General features: G+C 32.8%; 1 protein-coding gene across 3 annotated transcripts in view; it reads left to right on the top strand.

Moving 5' to 3' along the window:
- LOC149421053 (ATP-binding cassette subfamily G member 4) overlaps window positions 1-14059 on the top strand; it is a 52976-nt gene that overhangs the window by 17622 nt on the left and 21295 nt on the right. For all 3 annotated transcript variants that reach the window (XM_089635765.1, XM_089635764.1, XM_089635766.1), the window contains exons 3-4: window positions 4751-4874; window positions 12813-13002. In XM_089635765.1, the coding sequence (XP_089491891.1) occupies window positions 4751-4874; window positions 12813-13002 (314 nt within the window). The remainder of the gene's footprint in view (window positions 1-4750; window positions 4875-12812; window positions 13003-14059) is intronic.

The raw sequence follows: 14059 nt of genomic DNA, 5'->3' as shown, positions 1-14059 counted from the left end.
TCCTAAGAGTATTATAGAAATTCTCTAATGCTAAATGTGGATTTTCTATTGATATTACATTTTCCCAGTTTTCTGACTGAAGTAAAGAGTCTAGAGTTTTATAATCAATGTCTACTTTTTCTAGAGTTACAGAATTTTGGTTTAAAGGTGTATTTTTGAAATGGTGTCCATAAAAGGTCGGGTAATGATCTGTGATATTAGTTTCAAGAATTGAAGAGATAATATTGGTCGTCTTGTGCGACTTGACAAATATGTGGTCTAAACATGAGAGTTACTTAAGGTTACTCTAGTTGGTGAGCTAATATATGACATATATCCAGAGCTTGATAAACAATCTAGATACTCATTTTGACAATTTACATTTATATTGTTATCATTAATATTTATATTAATGTCACCTGTCAAAATGGAAAAAGTAAAATTGTTTCTGTCAAGATTTCTAACAAAAGATTTTAGTTCTTTTACAAATAAAAAATCATTTAATGATGGGGATCTGTATATGGCTAGTACATGATATTTATAGTTGTTTTGAAAAAAGGTTAATTTTATTGCATTGGCTGACTTAAATTCAATAAATTCAGTGGCAACACTTTTCAGAGTATTATGAAAGAAGACAGTGACTCCATCATGACCAGTATGCTTACAGGCAGAGGAAATTGTGGTATATTCTGATAAGTTATATGGAATAACATTTTTCATTTGAGTTTCAGTCAAAACAATTATGCTTGGAGAAAAATCTAGGTTATTAATAAGGATACAGAGCTCATCGAAGTGTTTCCTTAAACTTCTAATATTCATGTTTAAGATCGAGAAATTAACATTTTTAAGTAGATTTAGTTCATATGGGTTGGTAAATTTATAATTTTCATGTATGTGGTTTTCTTCAGCCATGTTAAAGGTTGATTGGTGTTTGCTATGTTGTGTTATTATTATTTATTCGGAGGGGATGTCTTCTGAGCTTCTTATTTGTATGATTGGAGATTTTTCATTTTTTCTCATCCAAATTTTTCCGTTCTTTGCCCAAATAAATTTGTACCCAAGCCTTGACGATTTAGCTAGGTAAAGTAGGTGTTTATTGTGTTGGGTCAGTTGTTCATTAATATATATTGTGTTGTTTTCTTCAAAATTTATGCTTTTTGCATATAAAATACCATATATTTTTTTATGTGTTATGATTACGTCTTATTACATATTTCAAATTCCGAATAAACTTATACTAATTTTATAATATGTCCTAATAGAATCCTAAATATATTTATTATTTAAAAACATATTTTAGAATCAATCACAAATGTTCATAATTTAAAATTAGTTTATATTTTCTTCTAATTTTGTTTCCTCTGATAATTCGCCAAATTTCTTCGTAGCTTCTTTAACTTTTGACTCTGAGTTTTTTTTTTCATTTATTTATCAAAATACCTGAAGGGAAGGGTGATTTATGAGTTACGTTAAAATGTAAACTAGGTACAAGTGAGTATCTAAATGACTGATGAAGTCCTGATATTGTTGTTGAAACTAAAAAGAATTTTCGATCAAGCAGTTCTAGTTGCAATGTTGAAGGTGAACAGGCTCAATAAATCAGGGCTGTCTATAATTCGATTAACAATTATTTAAATAAATTTTGATTATATTTGTAAAGAATTCATTTTAAAAAATCCACCCGCCGCAAACAAGGATAATCTCGATATCTGGACCAGGACGAAGGATCTTAGGCTCTGTCAGAAGGGAAATGCTTCCAATAACCCCTTTGTCAAATTGCTATTGACTTTGGCATTTCTAGACATCTAACAATAAATTTCCTTTAATGTTACCACCAATCGCTAGAGACGCAATACCCAGTAGTTTTTTTCTTGTCTTACCAATTACCACTAAATATAGATAGATTTGTATTCAAAATATTGATTTATACAACTGATCGGTGTTTTTCGCGTTTTTAGCATAATATGAAATATGTTAAATTAATGTGAAATATTAGCCATTAGTCATAATGTACGTAAGTTGACACAAAATGTTTATTGGAATAAAAATGTAATTCTTGATTTAAAAATAAAATAAACTCTTGTGTTCATTAATGATTGGATTATTTCTATAGCGCCATTATCGTGAGAAAATCACTTGAATGGCGCTTAAAAGGAAGTATTATACTATAAAGTCAAAAATGACAATTTTGAGTTAGTGATACAATTTCATTATACTTAATTTTGCAAAAATATGTGTCGATAATAATAAATCCATATATAGATAGTTTACATATCGATTATATTTGTACATATATAACATCAATTGGGCGCATATTGTTTATATTATGCGGTGTTGGAAAAGAAAAATAAGAAATTGGAAAAAATAAAAGTGTGAAATTTTTATTTGTATTTTTTTAAATTATTTATTTTATATTTAGCTCTACATAATAAATGGTTGAAATGAATATAAAAAATCTAGCTTCATTATATTGTTTGCATTTTTTTCATTTCTAAAGTTGGGTCGCGGAACTCTAATTTTGGGAAATCTCTCTCATCGACAATTCTAGAACATAATATGTGATATATAACATAGTACATAGTATATAGTATATATTATATAAATAAGTAAAGTGGGAAAACAATAATATCAATAACCTTCAACGCAGCAACTGGCTTTTTAAGTACGTTTTCGGCGGGTAAATAATATGTTGTTTAATTTTTATAATAACCACGTTATCAGCATGCAAGGCACTTAAAAATGTATCCCGCTTATTAGAAATGGTTAATAATTGGCTAATTTGTATGGCGCTGTTTTTAATGAGACCAAACTTCAAAGGCGTTTGCTAGTTTTTATAATTTGGCTTTATAAAAATATACCATAAGTTATTTTTTATACAGCATATACTATATAAGTTATTTTTTATACAGCATATACTATATATGTTATTTTTTATACAGCATATACTATTATATGTTATTGTTTATACAGCATATACTATATATAATATATGCTATATAAAAAAATAACTTATAGTATATTTTTAAATTAAAAAAATAAAAATAGTATGTTACTCTTACTAATGAAATGAGATATTTAAACAAACGCAAAGAATTTCATAATAAATGAATATTATATTAATTTTTTTTTTTTTTGGTAAACTAATGTTTCAGACAAGATTTTTTATGCATAGCACAAAGGGTAACAATTATTTTATAAGCAATAATTACAACACGGGTTCAAGTCCCGTTGGCGTCATGTATCTTTTATCTGGAGATTTTTCAATGTGGATGAGTGTTTCAGGCTAATAATTATTGCTTTTAAAATAATTGTTACCCTTTGTGCTATGCATAAAAAAATCTTGTCAAAACATTAGTTTACCAAAAAAAATTAATATTTGACAAGTTCTAGTATCTTCACCAAAAAATGTAGACAATTTGTCTCGACGCCATCTAGTGAGAGAGTTAGCACTTACAATTCCTTTCTCATATAAAATAAAGTTGGTTGTTTCAGGTGAAAAAATGTAACAAGCAGTAATTGTTGAATGAAACACTAGTATATATTGAATTATTTCGCGGATAAGAGATAAGCCGCCATAGCTCAGTGGTCAGAGCTGTCGACCGGAAATCGAAAGAACACGGGTTCAAGTCCCGTTGGCGTCATGTATCTTTTATCAGGAGATTTTTCAATGTGGATGAGTGTTTCAGGCTAATAATTATAGCATATTATATTATTAGGGTGACCGGATAAATCATCACAATGATAATTCATCACATCTTTAAAAAGTTATATAAAGTCATGGAAAGTGATGAAACAAAAACTTTATTAACTGGGTTAAGTAGCTTAGGTTAAGTTAGGTTAATTTTTTTATCGTTTCTAATGACTTTATACCACTTTTTAAAAGTGTGTTGAATTGTCACTGTGTTCAGTTATCATGGAACCATTATTAGATAGGCGATAGATAGACATAGATAATATATAAAAAGGTCCCTTTATTATGTATTTGCGTAGACTTCAAAATAATTGAGTGCTTTTCCTCAATCAACACTATTAATTATTAAGGATATCATTCTTCTTTTCCCAGGATGTCGAGACTTGTGCAACTCAAGTCCCTTCGAATTTTTAAAAATGATTACCTCCATCGTTACGCAAATAAATACCTTTTTGGACCTTATAAAAACCTTGTTTAGGATTTATTTTTATTATTTATCACAAAGATTTATAAATATTTCGCTTTCTAACTACAAAATATAATACTAATATAATAAAAAAATATATCTTAAGAAATTTGAAACTAGAACCGCGAACTGTTATATCATGCTACCTATAACGTTTACATTAATATTGTAAGAATACGAGTATTAATTTATAACTACGTCAAGCTTTTTTTACCAACTTTCTTGAATAGAAAAAAAATATTACCAGATCGGAATTTACTTGATAAAATAAATGTGTTTTTAGTAAGAGTTGAAAGTTTATTGAATCATAAATTATTCTCAATTTTTAACCTTTCAATATTCACACCTCAGAAATTAATTTATATTAAAGTTACTTTGCAGTGTATTTCTTTAAATCATTTGATATGGTAATCTAATGAAATATGTACATTACTAAACTAGAAAAAACAAGGTGTTGCATGCAAGGAAAATTTAATCTATTGATAATAGTTATAATACATTTGAGATAATGACAACAATATTTATGATTGTTTGTATCCCAAAATAATATTTTAAATCCCTTTCGTATTGCGGTTTGGATACACAAATCAATTGTTTGTGTTTTTTTGTTCCAGAAAATAAAGATAAAGTAATTCTCAACGATGTATCAGGGACCTTCCACTCCGGCAGACTCACGGCCATCTTGGGTCCCTCCGGAGCAGGCAAGACCACTCTACTCAATATATTGGCTGGATACAAGTAATTAACACTTTATTATAATTTACATTATGGGTAAATTTAAAAGGATTCACAATCTGCTATTTCATAGATGGCGTTAATTTAATTATTTCACAATACACTTAAATATAAGTATTGCAAGTTACGCTTCAAAATATTAAAACGAATTATTTATTTGCGCCCATACGACATATATGAATTAATAGTTTTCTCTGTAGAAAAACTCCCTCTTTCAAGAAAGGCATAAAATACAGTATTTCATCGGTGATTCAATTCAATATTGTATTTGCATGATTCTTTTAAAAGAATGGAGATTTTTTGCACGAACAAAACTATTTATTCTTATTCATATTGCGTAACTAACTAAACTAACCATCACGCCGTTTTCCCGTAGGGGTAGGTAGAGAGGACGGACCTCTAAACAACTCGGTCTTGGCACACACTCCTTGCCTCATTCACATTCATACATCGTCTCATACATACTCTTCTATTGTTCTGACTCTTGACATGGCCCGACTCGAGTATCTGATTCACTTGGTCGTGCCATGTCTTCCTCGGGCGTCCCCGACTTCTGTTACCATTCACATTTGCATCGTATATTCTCCTTACACTCCTCTCTTCGCTCATTCGCTCTAGATGCCCAAACCATCTAAGCGTCCCTTTCTTGATCTTACTCATTACACTTACATCAGCCTTGCACTCTTTGCGGATATCCACATTCCTCACACGATCATACATGGTTTTACCACACATACGCCTCAGGGATCTCATTTCAACAGCATTCAATCTACTTTCATCTTATGTAACTTATATTGCGTTTAACCTTAAACATAATTATGCAGACAATTAAAATAACACTTGACATAATTTTTAACATGCACCAAAACAACACAGACGTCCTCCGTGGTCGAGGGGTAAAACTCTTTACTAGCAACCCGGAGGTCGCCGGTTCAAATCCCGGCGTGGGCAAGTAAATCTTATTTAATTAATTTGTGTTGTTTCACAAGAAATTCATTAAAAATAATATAAAATATATTTGCGGCACGTTTTAGAGTAGAAGATACTCTCCGGATCGCCCTGGTACAAGACAACCATTCAGAATTAAAACGTTGCTTGAAATGGCTTTAGCCGTGTTTGGTGACCAGATTTGAAGAGCTAGGCACTTCTCCACCTTCCTCTCCCCCAAATCCTTCCCTCCTCACTATCATCCGGCTTGCAACATACCCCACCCCATCTGGGGAAGCCATAGTCTCATTGTCTTTAGGTATTCAAATAAAAAAAATGAAAACATTTGAAGTAGTAAGTTAAAAATAAAAAATATGATTAAATGTGTGTGTTCTTTTGAACCGTTCATTTTTTTGTAAACTGTGACCAGAGTTTGATGACAAGGCCACCTCTAACCTTTCAATTGAGACGTAATTATTGTAATCATCTCAGTGCAAAGCTCAAATTCTTCGAACACATTGATCAGCAGGTCATGAACTTAGAAAAAAATAGATTTATTCGTATTAGCGATTTAAATAATTTAAATAATTCTACAACGCGGAACGGAACATTGTTATTCATGTTCGCAAAATATTTTTCTTCGATCATATGAAAAATATTGTTATTACCCATATGAATAATAAGTACCTATGGCGGTTTCTGCGTTTTTTTCTTCCACATAAGATGAGACAATACCCTAAAACAACGTTAATCTCCCGCATACCCAATTTCTACTGATTTATAACAAAAAATGTTATTTTTGAAGATAATATCTATACATTTGTTCTGAAAACTTAATCGGAAACGTTAATTAAATGAAATTACTGAAACTGAACAAAATCGTAAAGTTAGCTCCGAAAATTATTAAAAACAGGTTTTTTCTGTCGTTTAATTTATTTATTTATTTATTATTGGATAATTTGTATAGCGCCGCTTTTGTGAGATATCACCTCAGGGGCGCTTTACAGTTGATGCAGGTATTACAGAAAATATAAATATTACAAAAATAGAGTGAAGTTAAGTTAAGTAAAATGAAGTATAGGAACAGGTGACACGAAGATAGAAGATGGAGACTCTGCAGCAAGAATCCTAGGTGGTGAAGAAACTGGGCCAGCTGCTGCAGCGAAAGAGAACACCGCGTCCACCAACAGTGCCAGCACGAGGTTCGTCATCCGTCCAGGTATGTGTCTGCTGCTAATAAAGCGCTGACACACTATCCTCTCACAGATACCAGACCTTGGCAGCACAGTATACAGGATTTTCCAATAAGAGGTGTTATTTTTATATTCAATCGTAAAAAATCAATGATTTCGTTGCTTGTGTGGCACGTAGCGCCGTTTTGTTGAAATCAAACGTTGCCCAGATCAATACCATTCAATTCCGGCAATAAAAAATCATTAATCATCTCTCGATAGCACAATCAGTTCACCGTAACTGTTGCTCCAGCCTCATTTTCGAAAAAGTAAGGTCCAATGACTCCACTGGACCATAAACCGTACCAAACGGTCACCCGTTGAGGATAGAGAGGCTTTACAACAATAACTCTTGGGTTTGCGAGCCCCAGATGCGACAATTTTGCTTGTTGACGAAGCCACCGAGGTGGAAATGGGCATCATCACTCAAGATGATTTGCATTTGATTCACTCAAGTGAATTTTAATAATTTCAATGCGTTATTGAAGCGTGTATTGTTCCATTTTTATTAATGGCATAGTTTCTACTTGTCAAATGTCTAAAAATGACAGCTTCAAAAGTAACATCTACCGAAATAGCGGGCTATTCAAAATAACACCTCTTATTGGAAAACCCTGTTTTATATGCAAAAAAATAAGAGTGTGTCTATAAATGCTACTAAAGCATTTGTCGAAAGAGTTTTGCTTTATTTTAAATGAGTCTTGTGTTATTAAATATTATAAAAAATTTCGCTTATTATGATCGATTTTTAAAATTAGAACGCTCCCTCTAACATTCGTATTTAAATATCTCCCTTTCAAACCCCGGGGCCTTAATGACGTAAGTGAAAAGCCATGCACAGAAATATGCTTCGCACGGCTCTGGTGTATTGGACAGACCTAAGGTTGAATTTGCCCCAGCAAATCTGTTAAATAAAGTACGAATCTTAACGACCTAAGTGATGAAACAAAATTCGGCGCGAGAACGCGGCGTAATAGAGGGACATACGGTCGAATATGCTCTAGCAGGCCTAGAAAATTGATTACCGTTGGGTTTACTTTAATTATTTCTGATGAACGCATTACCAAATTCTTAGATTTGTCTAGAGGGACCCCTTGGGAAGCTACTGTTTCAACGTCTTGAAAAATAATATCTGGTGCTTACTGTTAATTTTATAGATGAAAAACGTTTTATAAAATTTGCATATCGTTTTACAAATAATATTTAAATGGTAAGGTACTAAACTATTATAAGCAATAATTAGTCGCCGGTAATAGTAATACAAATTGAAAATATCTCGATTAAAAATAAATGCCGCCGACGGGAATTGAACCCGCTCCTTCTGATGTCCGGTTAGACGCTCTGGACCCCTGAACCACGTCGGCTTATTTCCAACCCGCCAAATAATTCAATATGTACTAGTACTTCAATCAACAATTACTTCTTATTTATATATATATATATATATATAAATAAGAAGTAATATATATATATATATATATATATATATATATATATATATATATATATATATATATATATATATATATATATATTTTACTCGGGAGATATTTTCAATTTGTTTTGATATTATAGGCGACTAATTATTTCTTATAATAATTTATTATCATTAGTGCTATGCATAAAAACCTTGTCTTATAAACATAAGTTTATCATTAAAAAATGTTAAATTACTGTTTTTATTATTCTTAAATATAAATAACTTTAATGTTAATATGTTATAATAGCATATAATATAAAAACGCCATAAGTTAAACTTTGTACAAATCATTTTTTAAGAATTTAAAAGTCTTGTTAAGGCGATGCCATACGTATTAATGCAAAATCATGTGTTTTTGGTTTGAAAATTTGGTCGCCTAGAAATGCTTCAGATGCTTTAATTAAATACTGCTAGTAGAATACATCTTGGCCTTTGAAATAATCGAGTATTTTTTAGATAAGTCTTTTTATAAGCCCAGAAAAAATAATTTAAAGTCCTATGAAAACTACTTTATAGTTCACAATCTCCTACTTACGAACCCATTTTCGGTTATGGTTTTATTGTATAATGTGGAAAATAGAGTTATTTATAAAATGATCAAAAAAAAAATATATTTATACCTGAACATCCACAAAATAAAATAAAAGGCACTTTTGGGCCATGTTTTTTATTGCATAAATCAAATAGGCAAATGGTGTTAAGCGGGAATTTAAACCTTATCGCCATCTACGTAATGGTTATTATTAATAGTGGCTCAATTTAAAATATTACACGACGTAGTGCATCGCTTACTATTAATTTTAAATATATACATTATGCATTGCCAGCGACAGTGAAACTTTTTGGTTTCGATATGCAGACCATTGGCGGCCAGCTAATATGTGCTCCCGAGCGCCGAACAACCAACAAGATTTCCGACATGGCTAATCACAATACGAAATTCGGTTCGGTTTTAATATCTCATACAAAAGGTACCTACTTATTAAGCGCGCTTAACGTGCAGACCGACTTTGACTTGTGCCTATGTTCGTAGCAGTTCGTTTTCGATTGCGATCCAAAATTTAACTGCTTTGTCGCATATTCTGTGGAACAGTCGAAAGCGTGGGTACATACCAGTTCATACTATTCTTTGCAAATAATACCATATCAAGGACGGCGTTCGGGGTTTTACCACCACATCAGAAGGAACGGTTCATTCAGTAGAAAGTTAAACTAAAACGCGTATGTTTGATATTATTGTCGATATCGTGGTTTCAATTTACCATCTGCTATTTTTCAGCGAATGTTCCGCTTCTTCGATACAAGCATACAGGATAAAACATGTCATTAAGAGATGAGTGATGGTCAGATTACTTATTATCAGTTTAGTCAGTACTCGCCGTTACCGGGCAATGGGCATTGTCTGTTGAATTTAAAACTTTTCTTACTCTGCGAAAGTTTTAAAGTTTAATTGCAGGTTATATCGATCTTGTATATCAATTATTAATAAGGTATATCAATTGCAGGTTATACTAATTTATGATTACTTTTGTGATTGTTCAACGTATAAATTAAGAATGAGTTTGAATGTGGAATATATTAAAAACAATAGGTCGAGTTTTGAAAACAAAGTGATAATAAAAAATGCCGGTCCACCTAAACCTGAACTGATAATAAAACAAGAGTGCAAATCTGAATCGAAGAAGTTTACTCGATCATTTAACAAAACAATGTATAAAAAAAGTTCGTAGCTCTGTGCATGTGATCAATTGAATAGTTTATTTTGTTTTACGTGTTTAATTTACGATATTGATTCAGTTTGGACAATCAGCGGTGTTACTGATGTAACTCACCTTTCTGAAAAAATCAAAAAACATAATTCTTGTCATTTACACTTACAAAAAGTTTTGAGTTTAAAGGTTTTAGGAAAAGTTGACATCAGAATGCAATTGGATTCAGGCTACCGTGCCTAAGTTAAACACCATAATGAGCTATTTAATAAAAATCGATAAAGGTCAAATTTCCCAGAACATGATTGCAATGTGACGCTTAAAACGTATGACTTCCTAAATAAAGTTCAGTAAAAGATGAACTCTGTGCAATTTACGCCCGCGACAAAAGCTAACGGCGCTTTATCAATTTTACAACTTTTTTATAGTACTTGTTTATTAGAAGACTTTCGCGAGACTGTGAAATTACTAAAAATTTTGTGCGCCATTCATGACGTTTGGAATGACCTCAGATGAAAGCTAAAGATGTTTCTCAACGTTAAAAAGAATAAAATCTTTTTTAAACACGTTGAGCCAGGACAGACTGAACGCACTATCAGTGTTAAGCATTGATAGAGGTCTTCGCTAAACAAAAGGAGCAGAGAATAGAACTTCTTTATAAATAGGTATCTACCTTTATTTAATTTATTTTATGACTTAATGTTGTAATCCGGTGAACCCCCACATATTTTGACCACCGGCCGCCACTGATGCAGACACCTAGCAGTTTTATTGGTTATTACAAAAGAACTTAAACCGGATTAAATTTTAGCCAAAACACAAGATAATTAATTTTTATTGCAGATGGTTTTTTTAATTTATTTTTGACTAAAGTGGCAGGTAATAAATAGTTCCTACCTTAATCATTTAATAATAACATGCTCTCATAATACAAGTCCAAACCCGGCATTGCTCGTTATTGAAAATATTTCGGAGTTTTACAAGCGGTTTGCAAGAATTAAAAGAATTAAATTCCTACTACTCTCTGGTTTCTAAATTGGTAATGGTTAATGATAAAATAAATTACGGGAACGTGATATTATTATTGTGTACATCTTGTTGATTCATCATATCTGTTAGAAAAGATTGCATTTCGTTGCCCTGAACACAACACTAGAATAACACACAAGAGAGAATTTAGAACACCACACTGGAAATCCAAATATGAGCAAAACTCTTTAATAGGACGTATCTGTAAAACTCACAATGCCTCTAGAGATGTACACATTTTCAACTGGAACTAGAAAACTGATTTTGTGAAATAATTATATCACTTAGTTTATTTTATTGTTTTTAGTATAATCATGCGAAAACTGTATTACTACTAACTGATTTCACTTGTTTTATAACATTTTGTAATTCCTTAAAATTTATTTTTATATTTCTTTGTCATTTATAAATATATTGTGTAGTCACAAATACTAAATCAGTAACTAAACGTGTAGAACATATGAATAATTACTGTTTATGCTTGTACGAATGTTTGTTTCCTAAATAAAATAAATACTATTATGCATGTAGACCCTTATAGATAGTTTTTTAATTTGCTCCTCCAAATCATCTAAGCGTTCCTTTCTTAAGCTTGTTCTACATTAAATGGAATCATCACGATCATACATAGTTATACCACACATAGGCCACCATTTTTCAGCATTTCGTCTACTTTCATCCTTCCCATGAATATAAAAAAGAAGAAAACTAGAATATCCAAATTTGAATGGAAAAAAATGTTCCATTTACCCCTATTGTCCTGCGCTCTGTCTCGCCTAACCCATTTCAATTTCGTAAACACAGTTTTGTATTGGAAGACAAATATTTGGATCACGAAACACGTACACAGGCATTTCTTTAGTTCTTCTTTGTTCTATGTTCCCGTGTGTGTTCCTTGTCATACTGCCATTCAACAGGCAGTCAGCTGTTAGCAGTCAGCATTGAGCAGTCAGCAGTCAGCAGTCAGCAGTCAGCAGTCAGCAGTCAGCAGTCAGCAGTCAGCAGTCAGCAGTCAGCAGTCAGCAGTCAGCAGTCAGCAGTCAGCAGTCAGCAGTCAGCAGTCAGCAGTCAGCAGTCAGCAGTCAGCAGTCAGCAGTCAGCAGTCAGCAGTCAGCAGTCAGCAGTCAGCAGTCAGCAGTCAGCAGTCAGCAGTCAGCAGTCAGCAGTCAGCAGTCGGCAGTCGGCAGTCGGCAGTCGGCAGTCGGCAGTCGGCAGTCGGCAGTCGGCAGTCGGCAGTCGGCAGTCGGCAGTCAGAAGTCGGCAGTCGGCAGTCGGCAGTCGGCAGTCAGCAGTCAGCAGTTAGCAGTCAGCAGTCAGCAGTCGGCAGTCAGCAGTCAAAAGTCGGCAGTCGGAAGTCGGAAGTCGGCAGTCGGCAGTCGGCAATCGGCAGTCGGCAGTCGGCAGTCGGCAGTCGGCAGTCGGCAGTCTTCAGTCGGCAGTCAGCAATCAGCAGTCAGCAGTTAGCACTCCATTGTTGGCCGCTTTGGATTTAGATACTATGAAACCAATCACATAGCTACTCTTTTTTAAATTGTACTATAATTTTATTTTATTTTCCACCAAGGAGCAAAGGCGTGACAGGCTCCGTGTTGGTCAACAACCAGCCTCGCGTGGCGCAGGACTTCCAGTGGCAGTCCTGCTGCATCGGGCAGGACGCCGCGCTGCTGCCACTGCTCACTACCCAGGAGACCCTGCTCATCGCCGCTGACCTCAAAATGTCCAGCAAGATATCCACAAAGCAGAAACAAAAAATTGTAAGTCAAACCTTATTTCATTAAAGTTTTTTTTTAATTGGGCTGTTCTGTCAGCGTTTTAGCTCTGATTTTATTTATTAAATGCTAAAAATGCAATTACAGAATAGGGAATCTCTGACTGTCGAACAGGGAAGGTTTCCCGTTTCAGGACGATCAAATTGATAGGTTTAATTCATATGAAGTGAGTTATATTTATGATATAACATTATCATGGTCGACGAGTGTTCTCTCGATATTTTCACTAACCTATATATAAATAATATATATTATTATTTTCGGATCTTCTTCCCATGGAAATGCCATTAATTAAATACACAAGATTTATTTTGATGTGTTCTACACCCCGCACGGAGAAAAATGGGTATTGTAATATTTTAAGAATCTCTTCAAATTATTGGTTATCCGGTTAAAACGGAATCGCAGACCGTTTCCTGATAAACTAATGAACTAAGTAAACTCTTAATATATAGGAACACGTGTTACTGCACCTACATTGATGATAAATGATAAATAATGACGAAATGCGAAAATATTTATTCACAATTGTTCCGACATCGTGATAATATATATGCGAATTTTGCTGATAGTTTATCAGGAAACCTATTAACTCATTCGTTAAGGGCCTGCAATCTCGTTCTTAACCGGATCACCAATAATTTGAAGAAATTCTTAATAAATTGCCAATATTCATTATTCTCTTTATGAAAGCAACGTTTACTCAACTTTTCGGGGTCAATATTTTAAGATAATGATAAAATAAATAAATAACTGTTAGAGAATTTGAACAATTCATCAATATTCAAAGTTAATTTTCAAGTTCTGTGAAGGTTTTATTCAAGTTCTGTTATTATTTCAGTTTTTTGAAACAATTGGCTAATAATGAAATAATAACAGAACTTGAAGAGAACCTTCACAGAACTTGAAAATCTACATCGGAATTTTATCAATTTTTCGAATTCTCTGAAGCAACCCGTCCTCAGACATGATAAATAGTAAGAAAATTTAGTACATTGTACACTGTACGATTCAGGAAATATAATGAAGAGTAACGAAAAAG

This window comes from Hesperophylax consimilis, chromosome 9, assembly GCF_061612785.1.
Source record: "Hesperophylax consimilis isolate HC1 chromosome 9, BYU_Hcon_1.0, whole genome shotgun sequence".
NCBI lineage: Eukaryota > Metazoa > Arthropoda > Insecta > Trichoptera > Limnephilidae > Hesperophylax > Hesperophylax consimilis.
The sequence above is the reverse complement of the archived record's forward strand: the minus strand, read 5'-3'. Positions and strand labels throughout refer to the sequence as shown.